General features: G+C 48.6%; 1 protein-coding gene across 4 annotated transcripts; it reads right to left on the reverse strand.

Annotated features, from left to right (window-relative positions):
* Window positions 1-5: 5 nt before the first annotated feature.
* Window positions 6-21,083, reverse strand: LOC149857952 (rho-related GTP-binding protein RhoG-like). 4 transcript variants are annotated; one of them, XM_090061735.1, is made up of 2 exons: window positions 20,961-21,083; window positions 6-4,158 (listed from the first exon to the last, which is right to left on the reverse strand). In XM_090061735.1, exon 2 carries the CDS (start codon window positions 4,134-4,136, stop codon window positions 3,561-3,563), a length of 576 nt encoding a protein of 191 aa, XP_089917861.1. In that variant the 5' UTR covers window positions 4,137-4,158; window positions 20,961-21,083; the 3' UTR covers window positions 6-3,560. The 4 variants fall into 4 exon arrangements, with proteins under 4 accessions (XP_089917861.1, XP_089917860.1, XP_089917858.1 ...); XM_090061734.1 differs by having other exon boundaries at window positions 20,956-21,035; XM_090061732.1 differs by lacking the exon at window positions 20,961-21,083 and adding an exon at window positions 20,514-20,622.
* Between the last annotated feature and the right edge of the window lie 257 nt (window positions 21,084-21,340).

A 21,340-nucleotide genomic window follows, 5' to 3' on the forward strand; every position in this document is an offset into this window, starting at 1 on the left:
GCTGAGCCCGAGAGATGACGAAGCTTTATTACAGTTACAGTCTGCACCAGTTACAACAATCCCTTCGCGCTGCTCGCTGCGGTACGAGCTCGCTGAAGCATAAGCCGAGCTGCCACGGCTCCCGCCCGGGGGCCCTCCGCAGCACGGAGGCCAGGCACGGCGCGGCCGGTCTGGCACGAATCCCATGCAGAGCTCCAGCCCTACGCTGAAGAGCGCCTTTCCAACGTGAAGCGTCACGTCTGAACTCCTCCGCTCGATACATAAGGGCTGAACTAAAAACCTTTTGCCTTAAAATAAACGACTATTTAGCCAGAAGGAGAAAAACATCTAATAGTACGGAAGAGACTGACTTGTTACATTAACTATATTCCCATCCAAAAAATTAGGAAAATTGTACAAGATTTCTCAGCTGTTCTCCTCAATATCGGCATCTCTTTTGAACCTTGTCAAAACCAAACCAGTTCTTCAGGGAGCCACTAAATTGCCATCTGTTACCAGCTGACACAAAAATGGGGCAAGAAAGGAGCCCAGAGAAACGCTGTGCACTAGTTACAATACTAGTAACAATACATGTGTTACGGAAGTCAGGACTGGGAGAGGACACCTGAGCTCTGGAGTGCGAGCACAAGGAATCCCCCGCTCAGGGACCAGGTGCTGAAGCACATGAACTGTCAGACCAGCAGGATTTGCTTCTCTTGGCAGAAAACATACAGTAATGCAAGGTATTGTGACCAGCTTCTATTAATGAGGTACTATGAAGACAGTGAAAAGCTTTCCAAGTTGCTCTGTTCAAAGGTCACCTCTATTTTACATTCACCATTGTTATATTAATCTCTTAAATCCTGTGTGGAGTGGCTTGCTTAGTTGATTAAAGAGATGGGGATACCGCAATTCCAGGCCAACTGCCTAAGCAGTAGCTTTCTACATCACCAGGATCCTCCTCCAGTTAACACCAGAATGGACACACTGAGCTGTGGAAAAGAATGCATGCAGCAGTATCTGCTCCTGGGACTTGCTATGCTCACCCTCCTTCACCACCCAGTTCCACAGGACCAGAGTGGCTACAGTGGTATATTTCAGTCCATAAATCACTTAAGACTTAAAAAAAACCCAAAAACTAGCATGCCCTTCAGCACAAAATTGGGCTTGTGCAGCTGATTTAAAGATTGCACCGATTCTATTTAAAAGTGATCCATTTAGAGCAGTGCACACCTCTAACCCAGATGCACTTTAAGTTAATCTTTCATTAAAGAAAGGCCATGGGTTTTCACTGATTTAAATAGATACAATTAAAATCTATCAAGGTAAACACCAGTGCAAAATTCTGAATCTAGGCCAAGCTTGAACAGGGCTTATTGGTTAAAATCTATTCACTCTATTACTGAAGTTTACCCACAAAAGACAAAAGTCTAAGTACAAGGCACAGAATTATTGTTGCTTGCAAGTCAAGGTCCGGCTAAAGACCTGACTGCTAAACTGAAGGCAGGGAGCAAATGACTAATATCACTGAGGTTCTTGTATTACATTGCAGCTTGCAGGGCTCCGGCTTATAGGCCATGCTTGGAACAACACTTCCTCCACAAGTGCAAAAGGTGCAAAGACTTTCCAGTCAATGGCACTTGGTGAAAAACAGAAGAATGGTGTGCAGAAGTGTTCAGGTTTCTGCAGAAATCATGCTATACAGTTCATTTGGTATCTGTTTGAACCATTCTTGGGAAACTATATGATTTCATTAGCTAGTCATATGGCACTTTGGGTCAACCATAATTTGTAATTTATTCTCTTGGAGTGCAATTTGCTAAATTACTATCTAGAACTAACATAGCCATCAGACACACTGAGACTATAAGTCAAGGCAGGATCAGCACACCAACCAGAGAAAGGCACATCCCTCCTTACTGAGAGCTTTCAGGACACAGGCAGGGCCATATTCATAGCCATCTTGTGCTTCTACAGCAGAAGAGCCAAGGCTAATATTATTTTTAATATATTAGTTTCTTAGTGCCCAATTGCCGCATCTTGCCAGGCAGAGAGATGAGGGCTCGTTCCATCCAGGACAAATCCAACAAACCTTTGCATGGGTAAGTTGTTAGTAAAAATGAGACCCAAACAACTCATTTAGGCTGCAAGGAGCACAACTCCTGATTTCAAGAGGCAAAAACTCGGTCCTAGCACCACTGGGTTAATACAAAGTCTCTTCTGAAGCACACCACTTCCCAGATCAGCTATCCAGAGTGACCCTAGCCCTCAACAGACGTTTCACACTGCCACTTTTCTTCTGATCTCAAGTGAATAAAACAGCATGCTTCCAGTTTTTGGCTCTTGGCTTCACTCACAATGGGCTACAAAAAAATTAACTGAAGCTCTAGTTAAATGCTTAATGGATTATAAAATTCAACTAGCTAGCACAGGGAATTTTTTAGGCATGCTAGAGCCAAGGTGACCGCCCAAACAACAAAGACCAATTTAGCTGGAACCACTATTAAATCCACTTCCTGGTTCCAGTTCACAGAGGAAATTTCATTGGTCTCATTTAGCATCTTGCCAAGAAGAAAGAAGGGCATTTGCCATGAAAACTGATGCAGTGATGCAGGGGACTCTAGTTACAGTCAAGACAAAAGAAATTAGTTCCTCGAGAGCAAACAGGCTCCTGCCAAGCCTCCAGAATTCACCAAAGGAAAGGGAATGAGCCAGTGTTTGTTTTGAGGAGTGTCATACCAATTACCCCAAGCAGTCTGAGAACTCAGAATTTAAAGTTTCTTTTGAAGGGGAAGAGAAACCTTAACACAACTGAGAAGGCTATGACAGATTTGCATTTAAGTTTTCCCCTCACCTCTCTATTCCAACGCAAAAGAAAATCATTCCTTTGAATTACACTGTCATTAAGAATGCCACAGACTGAAAGATGCTAATAAAGTTAATAAAACCATGTCAGGTATTCCTCATGTCTGGACCACTGAATTAAATATGCCTGGTTTTCATTAAGTTTCATATATATGATCACATCCTTCACTATAAAGTGAGTCTCAGCAATATTGAAGGCATTTCTGAATTTTGACAAATATTTTTCAAACTTTTTGTCAAATTAAAGCAATAATTAGAAAGCCACACTTCCATCTGGACAATCAAGTTGATCAGTGAAAAAAAAAAAAAGCTAGAAAAAGCAGCAACTACACTTAAAGAAGAATTGTCAACATCTGTCTTTCAGCCAGGTCAATAACTGAAGTTTGTCTAGTATAGAAAGAAACGTTTGGCTTTGAAGAAGTCCCCTTATCTTGCTCCTCCACGGAAAAGAACAGAAGCCAACCAAAGACTGGAGAAGTTGAAGACTCCGGAACTCTAGAAGATGAATAAGTGTTTGACCATGCTCTCACTAGGTTGGAACAAACTCATTGTCTCAGTTTCCCTGAAGCAGTAAGAAAACTGCAAGAATATTCTTTGCATAAACTGTTTCTTTAGAGCTGTTAGTGCAAGATGCATATCTTCAATTAAAAAGGAAGGAACCCTCCACGATGCCAGCCAGTCTTTATTCCATCTCAAACGTCTACCACTGTAAGTAACTACAACAGGAGACACTTTTTTGTGTTTTTCTTTGTAACTGGGTACAAAACGGCACGCACAGCTTCAGCAAATACTTCTCGAACACCATCTTGGTTCAGAGCTGAGCATTCCAAGTACTTGACTGCTCCAATCTGTTTGGCTAGTGATGTTCCCTGCTGCGGGGTAGTGGGAGTCAAGCTTTGCTCCTTCAGCTTTTTCACCGTTTCCAAATCACTTCGTAAGTCTCTCTTGGTGCCAACTAAAAGGATTGGAACATTAGGACAGTGGTGAGAGACTTCAGGATGCCATTTGTGCCTCACATTTGCATAAGAAGAGGGACTTCCAATGGAGAAACAAATGACAAATACATTGGTTTGGGGGTATGAGAGGGTACGCAGACGATCATACTCCTCCTGGCCTGCAGTGTCCCAGAGATTCAGGCTAACTGTCCGGCCATCAACAGTCATCTGGGCACTATAGTTGTCAAACACAGTGGGGATATACTCTTCAGGGAAGGCATTGGTGGTGTAGCTGATGAGCAGACAGGTTTTTCCCACTGCGCCATCTCCAACAACTACGCACTTTATTGTCTGCATTCTTTACCCAAAACGGAGACTCCTACACAAAGCAAGAGAAAAAGTTAGACCAAGATCATTCACATACCAAAATTTTAAAAGACAATGCTTAACAGGCTTCTCCAATGCCCGTGCTTTCAAACACTTAATAAAAGGTTGGGAGTACCTACACATGCAAGGAGGCACAGGCCCCGACTAAGGAACCCACACCTGAGATGCAACAGAGTGAAGAAAAGGTGATAGACCATAGAAGCCAAGCAGTCCGGTAGCAACCAGCCACCTCCTGACTGTTTTTATGCAAGTGCCAACATGTGTCCAATGGGGGTCCATGCCCCAGATTTTACTGACAGGCCTTGCCTGCTCTGCCCTTGAATCCCTAACCCTTCTACAAACTCCACAGGCCACACAACACGGCTGCATGGGCCGTAAGTCTGACATCTCTGGTCTAAGGCACAGTAACACAGAAACCCCTAGGAATCAATGTTTAAAAAAATTAAACAATTCCTTGAAGAGGCAAATGTACGACTGAACTCTAGGGATCCCATGTATAAAACAAGTAATTAATTCACTCTATTCAATACCACTCGGACCCCAGAGAACTGGAGAAAATTCAAGGAACACCAATAAAAGGTTCAGAATACAGTACCTACAAAGCTAGCTGAACACATTGTTCTTTGACATACAAGTAGAGAGAAGTGGGATCACAGTCTATGAATGCACAAAGAACTGTTCTAAAGAAGCCAAGGACAGATTATTCTCACTAGTCACTGACAGGACAAGCAGGAATGAATGAGCTTGAATGGCAACAGAGAGAGCCTATGTTTAGCAACAGGAAAACAGAAACAGCATCCGAGTTCAGCAATGAAATAAACTTCCATGGCAAGTTATAGATTTATTCCTCAAGCTAATACCAAGACCCTCCAACCACCCATCCCTCAGAGCATCAAGGATGAGAGCCTCATGACCAAGCAGCAATCCTCAACCCAAATCATTCTTTTCCCTTTTCATTTGATTCCTACCCTTTTCAATAATGGCTTTACAGAGCATAAGGCTCCTGCTTTCTCCTCACAGGTGCTGAAGTTGCCTGCATATTTGCATGCTGACAATTCTGTTGCTAGTCAGAACAAGAAGGAACCTGTTGCCTGCATCTGCTTCTCCACCCAAATGCCTTTGCTTGTCAGCTTTAACTCAGTTCTCAAACCAAAGGCAAGTTGGAGCTTCCAATCCAGAGAGAAACAATTAAAACAGCAACTACATTATACATTCCAGAAAAATCAGCAGCTCAGAAGCCACAACAGCAGTGAGAGCACATTAAAATGAACACACATCAATCACTTTCTACAAAAGTCATAACATTCTTTTTCTGCCAACCCTTTCCTTTTTCCAGCTCCACCGTCACGCCTCTGTCTTTCTTGATATCTTGCCTACATAATCTGGTCTTTTGGTTCCTCTCCCCACCCCTCACCCCCAAGCCCAAGCGCACACGCATACTTTGTGTTAACATGAAATAAGTAACAAACAAAACAAAACAAATGTTATCAGGTAATTACAGTACATTCCTAGTCATACTGGTGCACACACTTGGAATCCTTCAAACTGCACACACATTTGCTACTCATATATAGCAATAGTAACATAGCAGAAAATCTTTTTCAGTAACACGCAGGAGGATCAGAGAGGAAATAACAGAAATATGATGTCATTGGGATAACGGAGACCTGGTGGGACTCCACCCATGACTGGACCACGGGTATAGAGGGCTATACCCTATACAGGAGGGATCATGTTGGCAAAAGGGGCGGCGGTGTAGCTCTCTATGTGAAGGAAAGCTACATGTCCCTGCAAGCTGATGTTGGCGACCGGCATGGACACCTAGAGACCCTCTGGGTAAAAATTCGTGGGGAATTCGGCACGGGACACAACGGTGGGAGTCTACTACAGACCTCCCACTCAAAGTCCCGAGCTTGACCAAGAGTTCGCCCGGGAACTGACTGAGGCCGCTTGCTCCAGGACCTTGGTTGTCATGGGTGACTTCAATTACCCGGACATCTCGTGGGAAGATCACTCAGCTAAATCTGAGCGGGCGCAAAGCTTTCTCTCGTGCGTGGATGACCTCTACCTGACTCAAGAAGTCTATGGGACAACGAGAGGCAAAGCGCTGCTTGACCTGGTACTGGCTACGGGGGACGACCTAATCGGCAACCTAGTGATCCATGGGAAGCTGGGTGACAGCGACCACGAGCTGATCACCTTCACCATCCGCCATAAAGCTGGCAAGTCAGTCAGCAACACAGAAGTCCTCGACTTCAGAAAAGCCGACTTTGACAAGCTCAAGAGGTTAGTCGGTCAGGCCCTCAGGGACCATGACCCCAGGGAGATGGGAGTTCAAGAAGAGTGGTTGCTTCTCAAGGAAGCGATCCTCAATGCACAAGCTAAATCTATTCCAACACGGAAGAAAGGCAGCAAGAAGGCACAGCAGCCCCCCTGGCTCTCCAGAGACCTAGCGGACCTACTGCGGCTAAAAAGGAAAGCCTACAAAGGATGGAGGACGGGATTCACCTCCAAGGAGGATTACTCCACGCTGGTCCGGTCCTGCAGGGACCAAACCAGGAAAGCCAAGGCTGCAACTGAACTCCAACTAGCTTCAGGCATCAAGGACAACAAAAAGTCCTTTTTCAGATATGTGGGGAGCCGGAGGAAAAGCAAGGGCAATGTTGGACCCCTGCTAAACCAGATGGGGCAACTGACAACTGACGCCCAGGAAAAAGCCAACCTATTAAATAGGTACTTTGCGTCAGTCTTTCATCAGTCACACGGGATGCCCATGCCTGCTATGGGACAGGGAAATCTAGGTGAGGGGGATCCCCTACCCTCCATCAACGCTGACGTCGTGAAGGAACACCTTAAGAAGCTGGATACCTTCAAGTCAGCCGGCCCTGACAACCTGCACCCCAGGGTACTCAAGGAGCTGGCGAGCGTCATAGCCCAGCCCCTGGCACGGGTCTTTGAAAACTCCTGGCGCTCTGGTGTAGTGCCCGAAGACGGGAAGAAGGCCAATGTGGTGCTGATCTTCAAGAAAGGGAGGAGAGTGGATCCGGCTAACTACAGGCCCATTAGCCTGACTTCTATCCTGGGGAAGATCTTAGAAAAGTTTATTAAGGAGGCCATCCTTGAGGGACTGGCCCAGGCTAACATCCTAAGGGATAGCCAGCACGGGTTTGTTGCGGGTAGGTCTTGTTTGACCAATCTCATTTCCTTCTATGACCAGGTGACCTGTCACCTGGACGAGGGAGAAGAGATTGATGTCATATATCTTGACTTCAAAAAAGCTTTTGATCTGGTATCCCATGATCACCTCTTGGCCAAACTGCCCAGTTGTGGCCTTGGCTCCACCACGATCCGCTGGCTGGGAAATTGGCTTCGTGGTCGGACCCAGAGGGTTGTGATTGATGGCAGTCACTCATCGTGGTGCCCTGTGACCAGTGGGGTCCCTCAAGGCTCTGTCCTGGGACCCATACTGTTCAACATCTTCATTAACGATGTGGACGTTGGAGTTAGGAGTGGACTGGCCAAGTTCGCCGATGACACCAAACTTTGGGGCAAAGCATCCACGCCAGAAGATAGGCGGGTGATCCAGGCTGACCTGGACAAGCTCAGCAAATGGGCAGACGAGAACCTGATGGTGTTTAACACCGAAAAATGCAAGGTTCTCCACCTTGGGAGGAAAAACCTGCAGCACCCTTATAGGCTCGGCAGTGCTACGTTGGTTAGCACTACAGAAGAAAGAGACTTGGGGGTCATCATTGACCACAAGATGAACATGAGCCTGCAATGCGATGCTGCGGCTAGTAAAGCGACCAAAATGCTAGCGTGCATCCATAGATGCTTCTCGAGCAAATCCCGGGACGTCATTCTCCCCTTGTACTCGGCCTTGGTGAGGCCGCAGCTGGAGTACCGCGTCCAGTTTTGGGCTCCACAATTCAAAAAGGATGTGGAGAAGCTTGAGAGAGTCCAGAGGAGAGCCACGTGCATGATCAGAGGTCAGGAAAACAGATCTTACGATGACAGGCTGAGAGCCACGGGACTCTTTAGCCTGGAAAAGCGCAGGCTCAGGGGTGATCTGATGGCCACCTATAAGTTTATCAGGGGTGACCACCAGGATCTCGGGGAACGTCTGTTCACCAGAGCGCCCCAAGGGATGACGAGGTCGAACGGTCACAAACTCCTGCAAGACCGTTTCAGGCTGGACATAAGGAAGAATTTCTTTACTGTCCGAGCCCCCAAGGTCTGGAACAGTCTGCCATTGGAGGTGGTTCAAGCACCTACATTGAACACCTTCAAGAGTAAATTGGATGCTTATCTTGCTGGGATCCTATGACCCCAGCTGACTTCCTGCCCTTTGGGCAGGGGGCTGGACTCGATGATCTCCCGAGGTCCCTTCCAGCCCTGATGTCTATGAAATCTATGAAATCTCTCTGAACTTGAAAAGGGTAATTTATTTAATAATATAAATCTTTCAAGTTAATTTCTAGCCACAGCCCTATGCTAAGGACCCCAACTACTACTAGCAGAAACTGTGAAATATGCACCTAACTGCTCAAACACAGCAACCAGAATCCAGTTCAGGGCTAGAGTAAATATGAAATGGCATGTTCGCTCCAGCAGATTTAAAAAGCCACTAAGTCAGACAGAAACCATCCAGAAGCAGAATTGTGTTTGGAGCATTGTTATTTTTGAGGGCTAGCACAGCTATCAAGAACATGAGAATTGCCATTTACTGGGTCAAACCATAGATCCATCTTGGCCAGTACCCTGTGTCCACAGTGGCAGAGAGTAGATGCAGAAAGGGAGAGCAAATTGGATATGACCGGGGGGGGTTTCCCCACCACTGTTGCACTCTCACTTGCAGCCTCCAACATTTAAGGTCCACGAAGTTCTAATTCCAAGGCTATGTCCCTCACTCCAATGCTCCATAGCTACATCCATCCAATCCCTTTCTGAATCTGGCTAAATTGTCAGCTTCAACCACATCTGGTGGCAACAAGTTCCACACTTTAATTACACACTGTGTGAACACTTCCACGTGGCAATGGCAATCCTTATGTTCCTGATAGTTGTGCTAGCCCTCAAAACTAACAACACTCCAAACACACTTCCACGTTTTAAACTTACTGCCTGTTAGCTTCATGCTATGACCCCTAGTTCTTGTATTGCAGGGGACTGCAAATAATAAATCCCTATTTACTTTCTCTTCACCATTTAGTATTTTGTAAACCCTTATCATGTCCCCCCTCAAGTGTCTCTCTTCCAAACTGAACTGGCCTGGCCTCTTTAGTCTCTCTTCATATGCAAACCCCTCCTTACCCCTAATCTTTCTTGTTGCCCTTCTCTGAACTTTCTCTAGTTCTTTTATATCCTTTCCGAGGTGTGAGGACCAAAACTGGGCACAGTATTCAAGGTGTGGACACATGGATTTATAAAGCAGCATATTAATACTTTCCATTGTTTACAATTTCCTTGATAATCCCTAACATTTCTGTTTGCTTTTTTGAGAGCGGTTGAGCACTGAGCTGATGTTTTTAGTGAACTGTCCACAGTGACTCCCAGATCTCTCTTTCATGTGGCAACAGCTGACATACAGCCCATCTACATTATTAAGACTGCACCAGAATTTGTATTATAACACAAGTGAAACAGAAACAGCCTAATCTGGCATTAGAAAATCAATAATAAGTGTTTATTACTGTCCTTTGTGAACTGCTTAAATTGTGTGCCAGTTTGCAGTGATAAACTAAAAAGTTAATTATGACTGGTTAAATCAGGGATGGCCAACCTGCAGCACACAGGGGTGGCACACAAGAGATCAGGGAGGGCACAGGCAACACACGGGCAGATACAGCAGGAAGCAGAAACCAGAGCAGCAAACTGGGCAGGAAGCATGGGCACAGAAGCAGAAAGCAGAGCAGATCAGATGGGGGAAGATCAGAGTGGCACTTAAGGAGGGTGCCAGGCTAATTTATGCACACCACACCCCCTCACAACTGTCACAAAGAATCCCCTATGACTATTTGCTAATCTACAGTTTCTTCTAATTAATTTTAAAAGACTACAGCATGAAGTATGAAATTGCATGTGAGATTCTTTGCTGTGAAGAACCCAGACGAAACTTGGAAGCTGAAGCACATTTTGTATCAATATAGTTAGTTAAGGCTCTAAACGTTATAAGTTTTCAGTCTTGACTGATGCTGTGTTAGCAAGCTGAGCACAGTTAGAAGTTACATCTTGCTCTGTCATCAACAGTGTTATGTCAACATGAAATTTTCCTGCTTATGTAAGATATGTGAAGGGGTCTACCAAACTCAAGGCGGCAGCCAGCCAATTTCACAGCTAGAACCCGGGGCCAGCCAACATTTTTGTGGATTGAGCACAAGGAACCCCAGCAGTCCCACCCCTCCCCAGAGACTGCCACATGGCCTGAAACCTCATCTTAATTACCCCAGTTAAGCCCAAGGAAACCATTAATCCATATGTTATTAAGCATGCATTAATGGCTTCTCCAGGCTTCATCAGGGCACTGAAACTGTGGTTTCAGGCCATCCCCAAGTGTAAACTTTGCACTTTTGTCAGGCTTGCTGGAAAAATAAAAAAAATGGACCAGCAAGCAGAGAAGCCCCGAAGTCTTGGAGCACAGGGCCCCGGGCTGGGGGGGGGGGGGGAGGGGGGGGGATGAGCTGCTACTGCCCTGTGCCTTGCTGCCACCAGCCCACCTGTCAGGACTTCATGACACTGCCAGCCCCTGCGGCCGGCTCCATCCGTGTCCTGCCCCCAACCCTGAACCTCCTGCTTTGAGCACCCCTGTGGTGCCCTACCAGCCCCACTCCAAGACCACAGGGCTTCTCTGCTTGCCTGTAAGTTTGGGTTTTCAGTGAGCTCATGCTTTTTCACAGAGCATGCCTAAATTCACAATTTCTGCAGAAACTGCGCAATCACGATGTCAGTCAGTCCCCAGGTATTAGGGTAGTAGGGAGTTCAGCACGACAGCAAAGGTTCAGAATGACAATGTACCAGGCGTATTGTTTAATACCACAACACAGGACACCCAAAGATAGAACTACAACCAACTCTATCAGTCCAGGTCTTTGCTCTCTTGAGAAGGGAGAGGCTTCAGATAGTTTACAAGACTTATTCCTGCCTTTGACGCTGGCCTTTGTTCCAATACCAAAGGCCTCTCTCCCACAAACCTAAACAGTGACTAACTCAACAGTGACAAAACAGAATACAGGCTGGAGTGCTTCAGTCTCAGTGGTCCACGAAATATTCAAGTGGCAAGGATTTTTGGGGTCATATTTTTTTTAATGGATGAGCTATCTACCTGGAAGACATATTAGACTAGTCTTCAAACACAGAATGCCCTTCCTCTGGTTTCATGAGTCTCAAGACAAGGCACTTTATGCACGAAAGCCTGCCTAACATCTTTCCTAACTATGGAGCTGGTCCAATCAAAGCTACTGCCAAAAAAAAAAAAAAAAAAAAAATCCTTGCCAGAGGGCAAAGAAGCCAACTAGGCGGGAAACTCTTCTCAATTTTTTGCTCACGGAGAAGAATTTGGTTGAGAATGTGAAGGAGGAAGGTAACTTGGGTGACTGTGATGACATGGTGGGATTCAAGAATCTAATGCAGAGGGCCAGTCTGCAGAGCCACTGGATCCAGCCCGCTTTGGCAACACGGGATTTCACCTGTGGGCACTCTTCTGCCATGATGGGGGGAAAACATCAGCTTCAGCTGGGTCCTAGCACCCAACTACCTTTGACCTAAACTGAGTCACTCTGGCCAGCAGCCTAGAAAGGTTGCCAACTGCTGCCCAAATCCCTGTTGCTGAATGCTGCAGATGCCCCTCATCTGTAAGCCAGATCTGACCCACAGGTCATAGGTTACTGACCCCTGCCCTAAGGGACAGAGGGAGGGAAAGAAAGCAGGCTGGCAGCAGAATAAAGACACTGGACTTCAGAAAAGCAGACTTCAACAAAACTCAGGGAACTGGTGGGCAGGCTCTCCCAGGGAGGCAAGTCTACAGGGAAGGGAGTTCAGCAGAGCTGGCTGTACTAGTTTAAGGGCACAGAGGAGGAGATAAGCAGCCTAGCATATCAGAAGAAAAGGCTAGCGATTAGACAGGTTAGATGTATTCAGGTCAGCAGGGGTGGACAGGATGCACCTGAGGAAGGATACCGACCTTCGTATTCCGACATGAAGAAATCAACACCTCCGACTGGCAGGCAGGCTGCTGGACTGTGTCACTGACACTGCTGAGGCAGGCTGTAAGGTTGTGAGATAGATGCAAATCTGAAGTTTCTTGGTTCCTGCTAGAGTTTGACCTGGTAACTTTATGGAGTGGGGCTGATGGCGCTAAATGTAGGTCTGTCAATCAAAAAAGTTTCACTTGGGAAAGAAGACAAATCTCAACTAAAGTCTAGAGCCATCTAGGCCTAAGTTTCCTCACACATTCCATGGCATTAAAATGGTCAGAGCACAGTGGCATCCTTGTTTCTTCTGCAGGGCAGGGTCTTTATTGGATTCTTTGGGGCTACAGGTGAGAGGACAGAAGTGCTATTCATAGATTACAGAGTCAGAAGGGACCCAGTGGATTGTATCCAACCCCCTGTCCCTGGCAGGAAAGAGGACTGAGGTCAGATGACCTCAGCCAGGTGATTGTCAAGCCTCCTGTTGACAGCACCACCTCTCTTGGAAGCCCGTTCCAGACTCCGGCCACCCTTATTGTAAAAAATGTCTTCCTAATGTCTGACCTAAATCTACTCTCCACTATTTTGCACCCATTATTCATAGTTACTCCCTGGGGCACTCTGGAAAGCAGCGTATCCCCAATTCCCTGCTGTCCTCCCCTGATAAATGTATAGGCGCCCACAAGGTCACTCACCCCTCAGCCGTCTTTTGTATAGGCTGAAAAGATCCAGATCTCTCAACCTCTCCTCATAGGGTCTTTCACAGAGACCACTAGTCATGTGGGTTCTTGTTTGCCCAAAAGGATCTATATTTTACAACAGGGGTCTCAAGCTCCAATCAGTTGGTGGGCCCTATTGCCTGCCAGCAGCCAGGGGTTAATGCTACTACTCACCCCTGTCACCAACTACCGCCAATTTTTATTGCCAGTGGCAAGCAAAAGCAATAAATTCTGTGGCAGAAGTACTGAGATTTGGAGAATGCGAGCTGGTACATTAGAGTCCTGGCTACATACTTTCTGTGTGCAGTGTTGCACACACCTCAATAAAATAGACTTATCAGTAGCAGTGCACCGATATATCAGCACTATATTAGATCACACTGATAAATAGAAAATTCACATTATAGGAGATCGGGCTTTTTTGAGCCGTTATAGCCCATAATGTACCAATCAATATAACACGCCTTCCACATGCGGCCCCCAGACACTGCATGCATATGTGAAGCCACACGAATGCACTGCACATGAACGCAGCCAGGCAGTGTGGAAAGCAGCAACCTGCAAGTAAGTCTGTAGAGGCAAAGGGGCATAGGTGGATATGGGCAGACTGAGGCCCCCACAGTGATGGAAGGAGCAGGGCAGAGTGATGAATGGGACCCTGGGGCATTCGATGACCTTTAATTCAAGTGCCCCCACCACCATTTTTAAGCACCAGGATGCTGATCCCCTGGATGAGCCACCCACGTCTCCTGCCCCAGCCTTGGGGTCACATTTGCTGCCCTGCCCTGCCCTGGCCTCAGCCCCAGCCCCACTCCCTCACTGCAGGGGCCTCGATCTGCACCCCTCTGCCAGCAATGCGCCTTCACCTCCACAGACTTACCTGCAGGGCACTGCTCTCCATGCTGCCCAGCTGCATTCCTGTAAATCAGTTATTGGATTGGTATCAGCCGACATTCCTGGTGAATAATTAGTTACTGGTATCAGCCAAGAAAGTCTTTATTGCTGCACCCCTACTTATTAGCTGAATACAAGTTGCTTTAAAATTTGGTACGTAATAAGATGATACCCAAAGTATGCCCAATTTACCTGTGATGCTAACTGAATAGCTAGGGAGCAGAAAAAAAAAACTTCACTTTGGTACCAGTACCCGTAAATCTGTGCTTTAAAACAAGGGCTGGCAACCTTTTAGGAGTGGTGGGCCCAATTAACGTTGAATTTCAAGGGATATCAAGCCTGACATCACTGGCAGAACAAAATGGAACCAAAATGAGAATCAACGAGATTTTAAAGTTTTTTCTACCTTCTGCACTCTAAGCATTAGAAAAAACAAGGTGTGTTAGTATGGGTCAACACCCTTCTCAGGAAGTCACTGTCGTCAGCTTCAAACAGACTTTCAGCTCCTTCAACCCAGGATATCCCCTGGAATATGCAAGTCATCTTGTTGAGATGCTGTCTGGAGGGTTGTTCTCATTCTGACCTAATTGCAAGTTTTATGGCATCGTTAACTTGGAGAACCTACCCTGGCTACTTAATGGGAAGTATTTGCCTATAATTTTTTCACATCACTGGGCTGTTTTTCTGACAATTGTCGCAGGTCATATGAAAAGATTCAAATCATTTCTAGTGTTGAACTACAACTGTGATGAGTGGAGGAAAAGAGGGAGTTCATTTGCAGAGAGTTCACACATTTGTGAAACCCCAGCACAAGAAGACTGAGAAAGCTTGGTCAAAGGAATCATCTTACCTTACCCCCTTTCTGCTAGGGTTTGCTGACAAAAAAAATAACAGTTTGCAGCTGGCATTGTAAAAGAGCCCTTGGGACATCCTGACCAGGTGATGCTTATTCAAGACATTCTCCCAAGAAGGATGCTTTCTTCTCCATAACTAACCCCTTGAGAGCAAGGGTTTTAGTTCTATGGTATAACTTAAGGGAGTGGAGATGATTATTGGGAAAGGGAATGGCTCCTGGGTTCTCTTATGACAGAGTTAAGGCTTGCCTTTATACACTGTTCTTCCTTGCTTTGGTTCTTTCTTTAGTGGCTGGAGTTACTAGTGCTCTTATGGCTCAGCTCTTGCAACACTGCTGCTAGCATCTCCCTTTTCTACCGTGAGAATTTTGGCTCTGAACAGAAACAGTACTGTGAAACTGCCATCTGGGAACTTTGGCAGCTTTCCTTCATACCCTTTCATTCAGTGTGAGCGGGTCCCCAGCCCCGAATGTAAGTGAGATGAAAACTCACTGGCAGCTTCGTGGAAGGAATCCCTGCGCTGAGCACATTGACATTTGTCCTGCTGAACCACCCTCTTTCATCAGCTTCCCTCTAGGTCTGGAAAGTACCACAGACAGGCTAAACTGTGAGGAGGAAGGAGAAGCAGTAGGCAAGAGATGAAAAGCAGTTTTGTAGCTGGTTTCCCCACAAGAGCTGGCTCAAACAGAAAGGTCCAAACTACCCACCTTTTGTTTGAACAGAGGTAGAGACATTTTGAAGACTGCTACAAAGGAGCTTCAGGGCCCGTCTCACTGGATCAAGTGCTCGGACAGTCCCGGCTACCAGCAATGACTCTGTTCTGGAGCACTTCAGATCATGGAGTATTTAAAGATCTTTTGGTTAATTCTCTATCTGACATATGCAAAGCTCTTGGGCTATCTATCCAAAACCTGAGGGACATCATCATCATCTAGGTCCAGGTACTTCAATCAAACCATAAACCATATGCTGTCAGGCTTGTACTTAGAGGACCACAATCCCTAAATGTTGGTTTTTTTATTTAAAAAAAACAACAAACTACTGAACTGCTCTCTCCCTACTCCTCACCTCTAAAGCAAGAGAGGCAAAGACAGACCCAAGAGCACAAGAGTCACTAGTCCAAGCCAGAAGTCCATTCACCCATCAGACACTGTGGGACCCAAGTCCCAAAGCAGCAGCTGAATCCCTAATGACTGCAAGGAAAAAAATAAAGCCCTATCAAGAGAGCTAGTACCTACCTCAAGGCACAGAGTTTGTGATGCCTGAACACCAATGTTTTGTTATTTAGACTTTGAACATTTCTAACAGAAAGGGCACTAACAAAGCAGCAAGTTGAGCTGACTTCACCAACAAGAAGCTGTGCAGCTGAGAGGTAATGGAGCAACACCAAGATGTCCTTTCACTGGCTATGACTGGACAGGAGCTCACAAACAGGGCTGCAAGAAATGTCTTTTTCCATTGCAGAGAAGGTTAAGATGCACCTCACTGGAACCAAAAGCTACAAATTATTAAATCAGGAATTTCCCTTAACTACCTGCAAGGACACGAGTCCATGAGCAGGGGTGTCCTGTCACAGGTATTCTGAGGCGTTTAATTAAACATGGCTATCAGAAAGCAGCAGCCCCCGAATAAGCCGAGCAGCAGGCTGGGAGCCAGAACTCCTGGGTTCCACTTCTAGCTATACCCCAAACTTCCTACAGGACCTCAAGCAAGTCACATTCTCTGTTCCTCAATCTGCCATCTGTAAAATCTGCCTTGCCAAGATGCTGGACAGTTTAATTCATTATTTATTTTTAAAGGAGCAAGATTGGTTCCCATTTCCAATAAAGGAAGGAAAGAGGATCCAGGAAACTATAGCCCTGCTAGCCTTACCTCAGTCCCGGGTAAGATTTTTGAGAGAATTATCCTGGCGCATGTTCGCGAGGGGCAAGCAGGGGAGATTATGCATAGGGGCAACCAACACGGGTTCATTCGAAGCAGGTCCTGTCAGACCAACCTGGTGGTCTTCTATGACTAGGTCACAAAATCCTTAGATGCAGGGGTAGCAGTGGACATAGTCTTTCTGGACTTTAGGAAGGGCTTTGACACTGTCTCTCACCCCATTCTCAATAAAAAACTAGGAGACTGCGGTGTTGATACCTACAGTCAGATGGGTCATTAACTGGATGGAGGGCTGCACCCAGAGTGGTGGTGGACGGGTCTTATTCCACTTGGAGGGATGTGGGCAGTGGGGTCGCCCAGGGCTCGGTCCTTGCGCCTGCACTGTTCAACATCTTCATCAGCAACTTGGATGGGGGGTAAAAAGCACCTTGTTCAAATTCGCAGATGACACTAAGATGTGGGGAGAAGTGAGGAATAGGCTACAATCGGACCTAATGAGAACAGGATGGGTTTCAACACTGATAAGTGCGGGTACTGCACCTGGGGAGGAAGACCCAGCACCATACTAACAGGCTGGGGAACTCCCTTCTCATCAGTGCAGATACAGAAAAGGATCTTGGAGTCATTATTGATGCCAAAATGAACACGGGCCTTCAGTGTGGGGAGGCAGTCAGGAAGTCCAACCGTACGTACCTTGTCATGCATCCACAGATGCATCTCGAGCAGGTCCAAAGAGGTGATCCTCCCCCTCTATGCGGCACTGGTCAGGCCGCAGCTGGAGTACTGCGTCCAGTTCTGGGCGCCGCACTTCAGGAGGGATGTGGGCAATATGGAGAGGGTCCGGAGGAGGCCACTCGCATGGTCAGGGGGGCAGCAGGACAGGCCCGTCCTCCTGCCCCCTGCTGAACCTGTTCAGCCTCCACAAGAGAAGGCTGAGGGGAAAGATCTAGTGCCGTTTACGAATAGTCAGAGGGGACCAGCAGGCACTGGGGGAGTCCCTGTTCCCCTGAGCACTTCCAGGAGTGACCAGGAATAACGGTCACAAGCTGGCAGAGCGTAGGTTCAGACTAGATATCAGGAGACTTCACGGTCAGGGCAGCTAGGATCTGGAACCAGCTTCCAAGAGAAGTGGTGCTGGCTCCTACCCTGGGGGTCTTTAAGAGGAGGCTAGATGAACACCTTGCCAGAGTCATTTGACCACAGTACTCTTCCTACCATGGCAGGGGGGTCGGACTTGATGATCTGCTCAGGTCCCTTCTGACCCTACCAACTATGAAACTATGAAGATCATTGGACAAGAGGTTCTAAAACAGCCGAATTGTTATTAACTGCAAGTTTAATAATATAGGAAGTTAAAATTGTCTTGGTTACTTGAGAAAGGCTGCCATGCTGGGAAAATGCACTTTGACTCCACCTAATCACAGCACCTTGTCCTTCTCTGCCTGCTCAGTGCAACCTTGATCCTTCCCTCCACAGACAGAAGCAGACTTGAGCTTTGAAAATGATGCTGTAACAGTGCAGGAAGGAGCACAGAAGTAGTAGGGACCATTTTCCAGGGGGAGCCAACCATAGTAGGACATGTGAGAACTTTGTCTGTGCTCTGAACTCATCTCTCACTGCACTAACTGTTCCCAGGCAACTCCCCAATGCAGCACTGCAAACCCCCACATCCTGCAAACACTCAGATGCCCCATCCTGCTCCAACGTTCCTTCCATCATGCCCATTGCTCTTTCTAACCAAGCATTTCCTATAGCTCTGAGGTCTGCCTTGAACCACCATGGTTCTTGTCAACTTGGTGGGACATAAAGACATGAAAGGTTATGAAAAACCAGAGCAGCAGGGCTGGAAGGGACCTGCAGACATCATGTCTAGTCTTAAGGCATGATCAGCCCCATCCAAACATCCCATATAGCCATAATCTAAACTACGTAAGACTACCATCAATCCTGCACAACACAGACCTAACAAACCAACCTGTCACAGGTAAAGCAGGGGAACCATGGTAGCCAACATCCTGCTTCTATGACATGTTGTTAATATATGCTCAAGAGGTTGTGAGTAGAGGCCTGCCACTGCTTCAGAGGAAGGCACGCTCCCCCATCCATCCCAGTCTGACCATGGGGTAAAATTCCTTCTTGACCCCAAATACGGTATCAGTCTGACCCTGAGCAGAGGGGCAAGAACCCTCTAACCAGGAGCCTCCACCTTTGGTCCCAGCAGAAGCATTGGCACACCCCAGTCAAAGTCCCCGGCCTTGGCTGCAGCCAACACCCAATGCCTCTGAGAAAGGATTAAAAACACGCAGACTCATGTACTCATGTAGCAGAAAGCAGGGGCAGGGACAACTAGCAACACCCAGAAGCACAGAAAATACCCATAACAAACATAGCACCACTATGCCTAGACCCTCCTCAAACAGGAGAAGGATCCCTACTTCCAGTGCAGGCCCTCTGAGCCCTGGAAGCCACTTCCTCCACTCCCAGTGCTGCCAGAGGTCACGTGCCTTGCGGCCTGTCCTGACCGGCTGCAGACACCAGCCAGGCTCTGGGGTGGGAAGAAAAGCATCCAGCAGGTGCCAATGAGAAGCTGGCACCTCCCCCCCCCCAGTGGGGAACTGACCCATAGCAAATAGCAGGCCTCAGGATGCCTAAATGGGCCCTAAATTAGCCAAGTTTTGCCTGTGGTTCTGGGTACAAGTTCCCCATTGAAATTAGTGGCAACCACCACTTTCAATTCACCTGATGTGCTGCCTCTTGAGCCCCTGTCAAATGTCTGCTGATGACGGAGCTCCTTCTTCTTTGCTAAGACCCCTGTATGCACCATTTGTTACTGTACAGCTGTGTCATAAAACCCTTTCTCCCTTCACCCACTCCCATCCCATCCCCTTCTCTCACTGTGCCCATCACCTGGCTATGCCTCTACGTACCCAGCATTGCTACAGCTTCTACAGACTTCCAAATAAAGCATCAAAATGCTGGGAGACCTTAAAACATCTTATGAGCAAGGCACATTGGGGGCTGTATATTCAGAAACCGCTTGGCCAAACAACCTTGCAACCTGCTTTCTTGGGATCACCCTCTATGCTGCTCTTCAGGAAGCTATTACATTTATCCTGTCTTTCTTTCTCTCTCCACTTACAACTCAAGTTCATGTTGTGCACACAGCTACTAAGAAACCAAACAGCCTAGAAACTTCCCAAAGGAAGTTCACACGGGCACGTGCTAGCTGACATGAACGACAGGCAAGCGAGACAAGCTGAGAAGCATCAGAGTCGAGACAAGAGTCAGTTTTATGCAAAGCTGGAATGAGTTTTGCAAAGCAATGATCTGGGAGGGGCCGCTGGGACACGCCGGGCCCGGGGCAGCCGGACTGTCGGAGGGACTCGCAGATTCCTCGGCCCCGCCCGGCCTCCCCACGTGCTCCGCGCGGGGCGGCTCGCAACGTCTGCGCCCGTGGGGCCGGGACTGCGCCCGGCCATGGGGCCGGGCAGGCACAGGAGGCTCCAGCGGGAGGCGCCCGCGGAGCCTCCAACGCTGCCCTGCCCGAGGAGGAGCTGCCCCACGACCCCAGCCCAGCCCAGCCCAGCCCTACGGAGCCAGACCCTGGCTCCGTCCGAGACGACCCCGGCACCCCCGCACTCCCCCAGCTCCGCCGGGCCTGCACTGCAGCAATCGCGCCGGGGCCGGGCGGCTGCACACCCCGCGGGGAGGCGCCAGCGGGCCGGGCCTAGGAGTCGGGCGGCGGCGCCGAGGAAGGGAAACCGCCGCCCGCGGGGCCGGGCCTGTCCGGGAAGGGGGCGGGGCCATGCTCACATTTGCCCGCGGCTCTTCGCGCTGCGCCCGGCTGCTGCCACCGACTTCGGGGACCGCCCCCAAGCCCCACACTGCGCAGGCGCACCCAGCCTGTGTGCGCAGGCGCGGCCCCGACCCGGCACCCCCCAACCCCACACTGCGCAGGCGCGGCTGGCCCACTCATGTTGTGCGCGCAGGCGCAGCCCCTCCTGGCGCCCCCCACCCCCGATTCCGCACTGCGCAGGCGCGCTCGCCCTGTGTGCGCAGGTGTGGCCCCGCCCCAGCGCCCTCCTCGACTCCGCACTGCGCAAGCGCGCCCGGCCAGCTCGTCCTGTGTGCGCAGGCGTGCCCCACCCCGGTGGCCCCTCGGGCCTCTCACTGCGCAGGTGCGATCTCACCTCCCCTGGCCCCAGGCCCCGCATTACGCAGGCGCAACCCCGCCCCAGCGGCCCCCGGGCACCACCTTACGTAGGCGTAGCCCCGTACACGAGCCCGCATGGCGCAGGCGCGCGCGGCCCGCTCGTCCCGTGTGGTCTTGAGGTCTTTCTAGGTCTGGGCCCGAGCTCCGCACTGCGCAGGTGCGGTCTATTCCGCGCCCCCCCCGACCTGCATTGCGCAGACGCGGTCCCACCCCAGCGGTCCCGAGCGCTGCACTGCGCAGGCGCGGGCGGCGCAGTCTAGTGACCGGGGCAGTATGGCCGGGTGTGCGATGATTACCGTATTTGCCCGATAACTTGGGCTCTTCTGCGATGGGGTGGGAGGAGTCATGGGAGACGCGCGCGGCTCCCTGCCGAGAGCCAGACGATGTTTTTCTCTGTTAAGAGCCCGCCGGGATCCACGGCCCGGCC

This window comes from Crocodylus siamensis, chromosome 8 (assembly GCF_052110815.1).
Source record: "Crocodylus siamensis isolate JL-2025a chromosome 8, ASM5211081v1, whole genome shotgun sequence".
Taxonomy (NCBI): domain Eukaryota; kingdom Metazoa; phylum Chordata; order Crocodylia; family Crocodylidae; genus Crocodylus; species Crocodylus siamensis.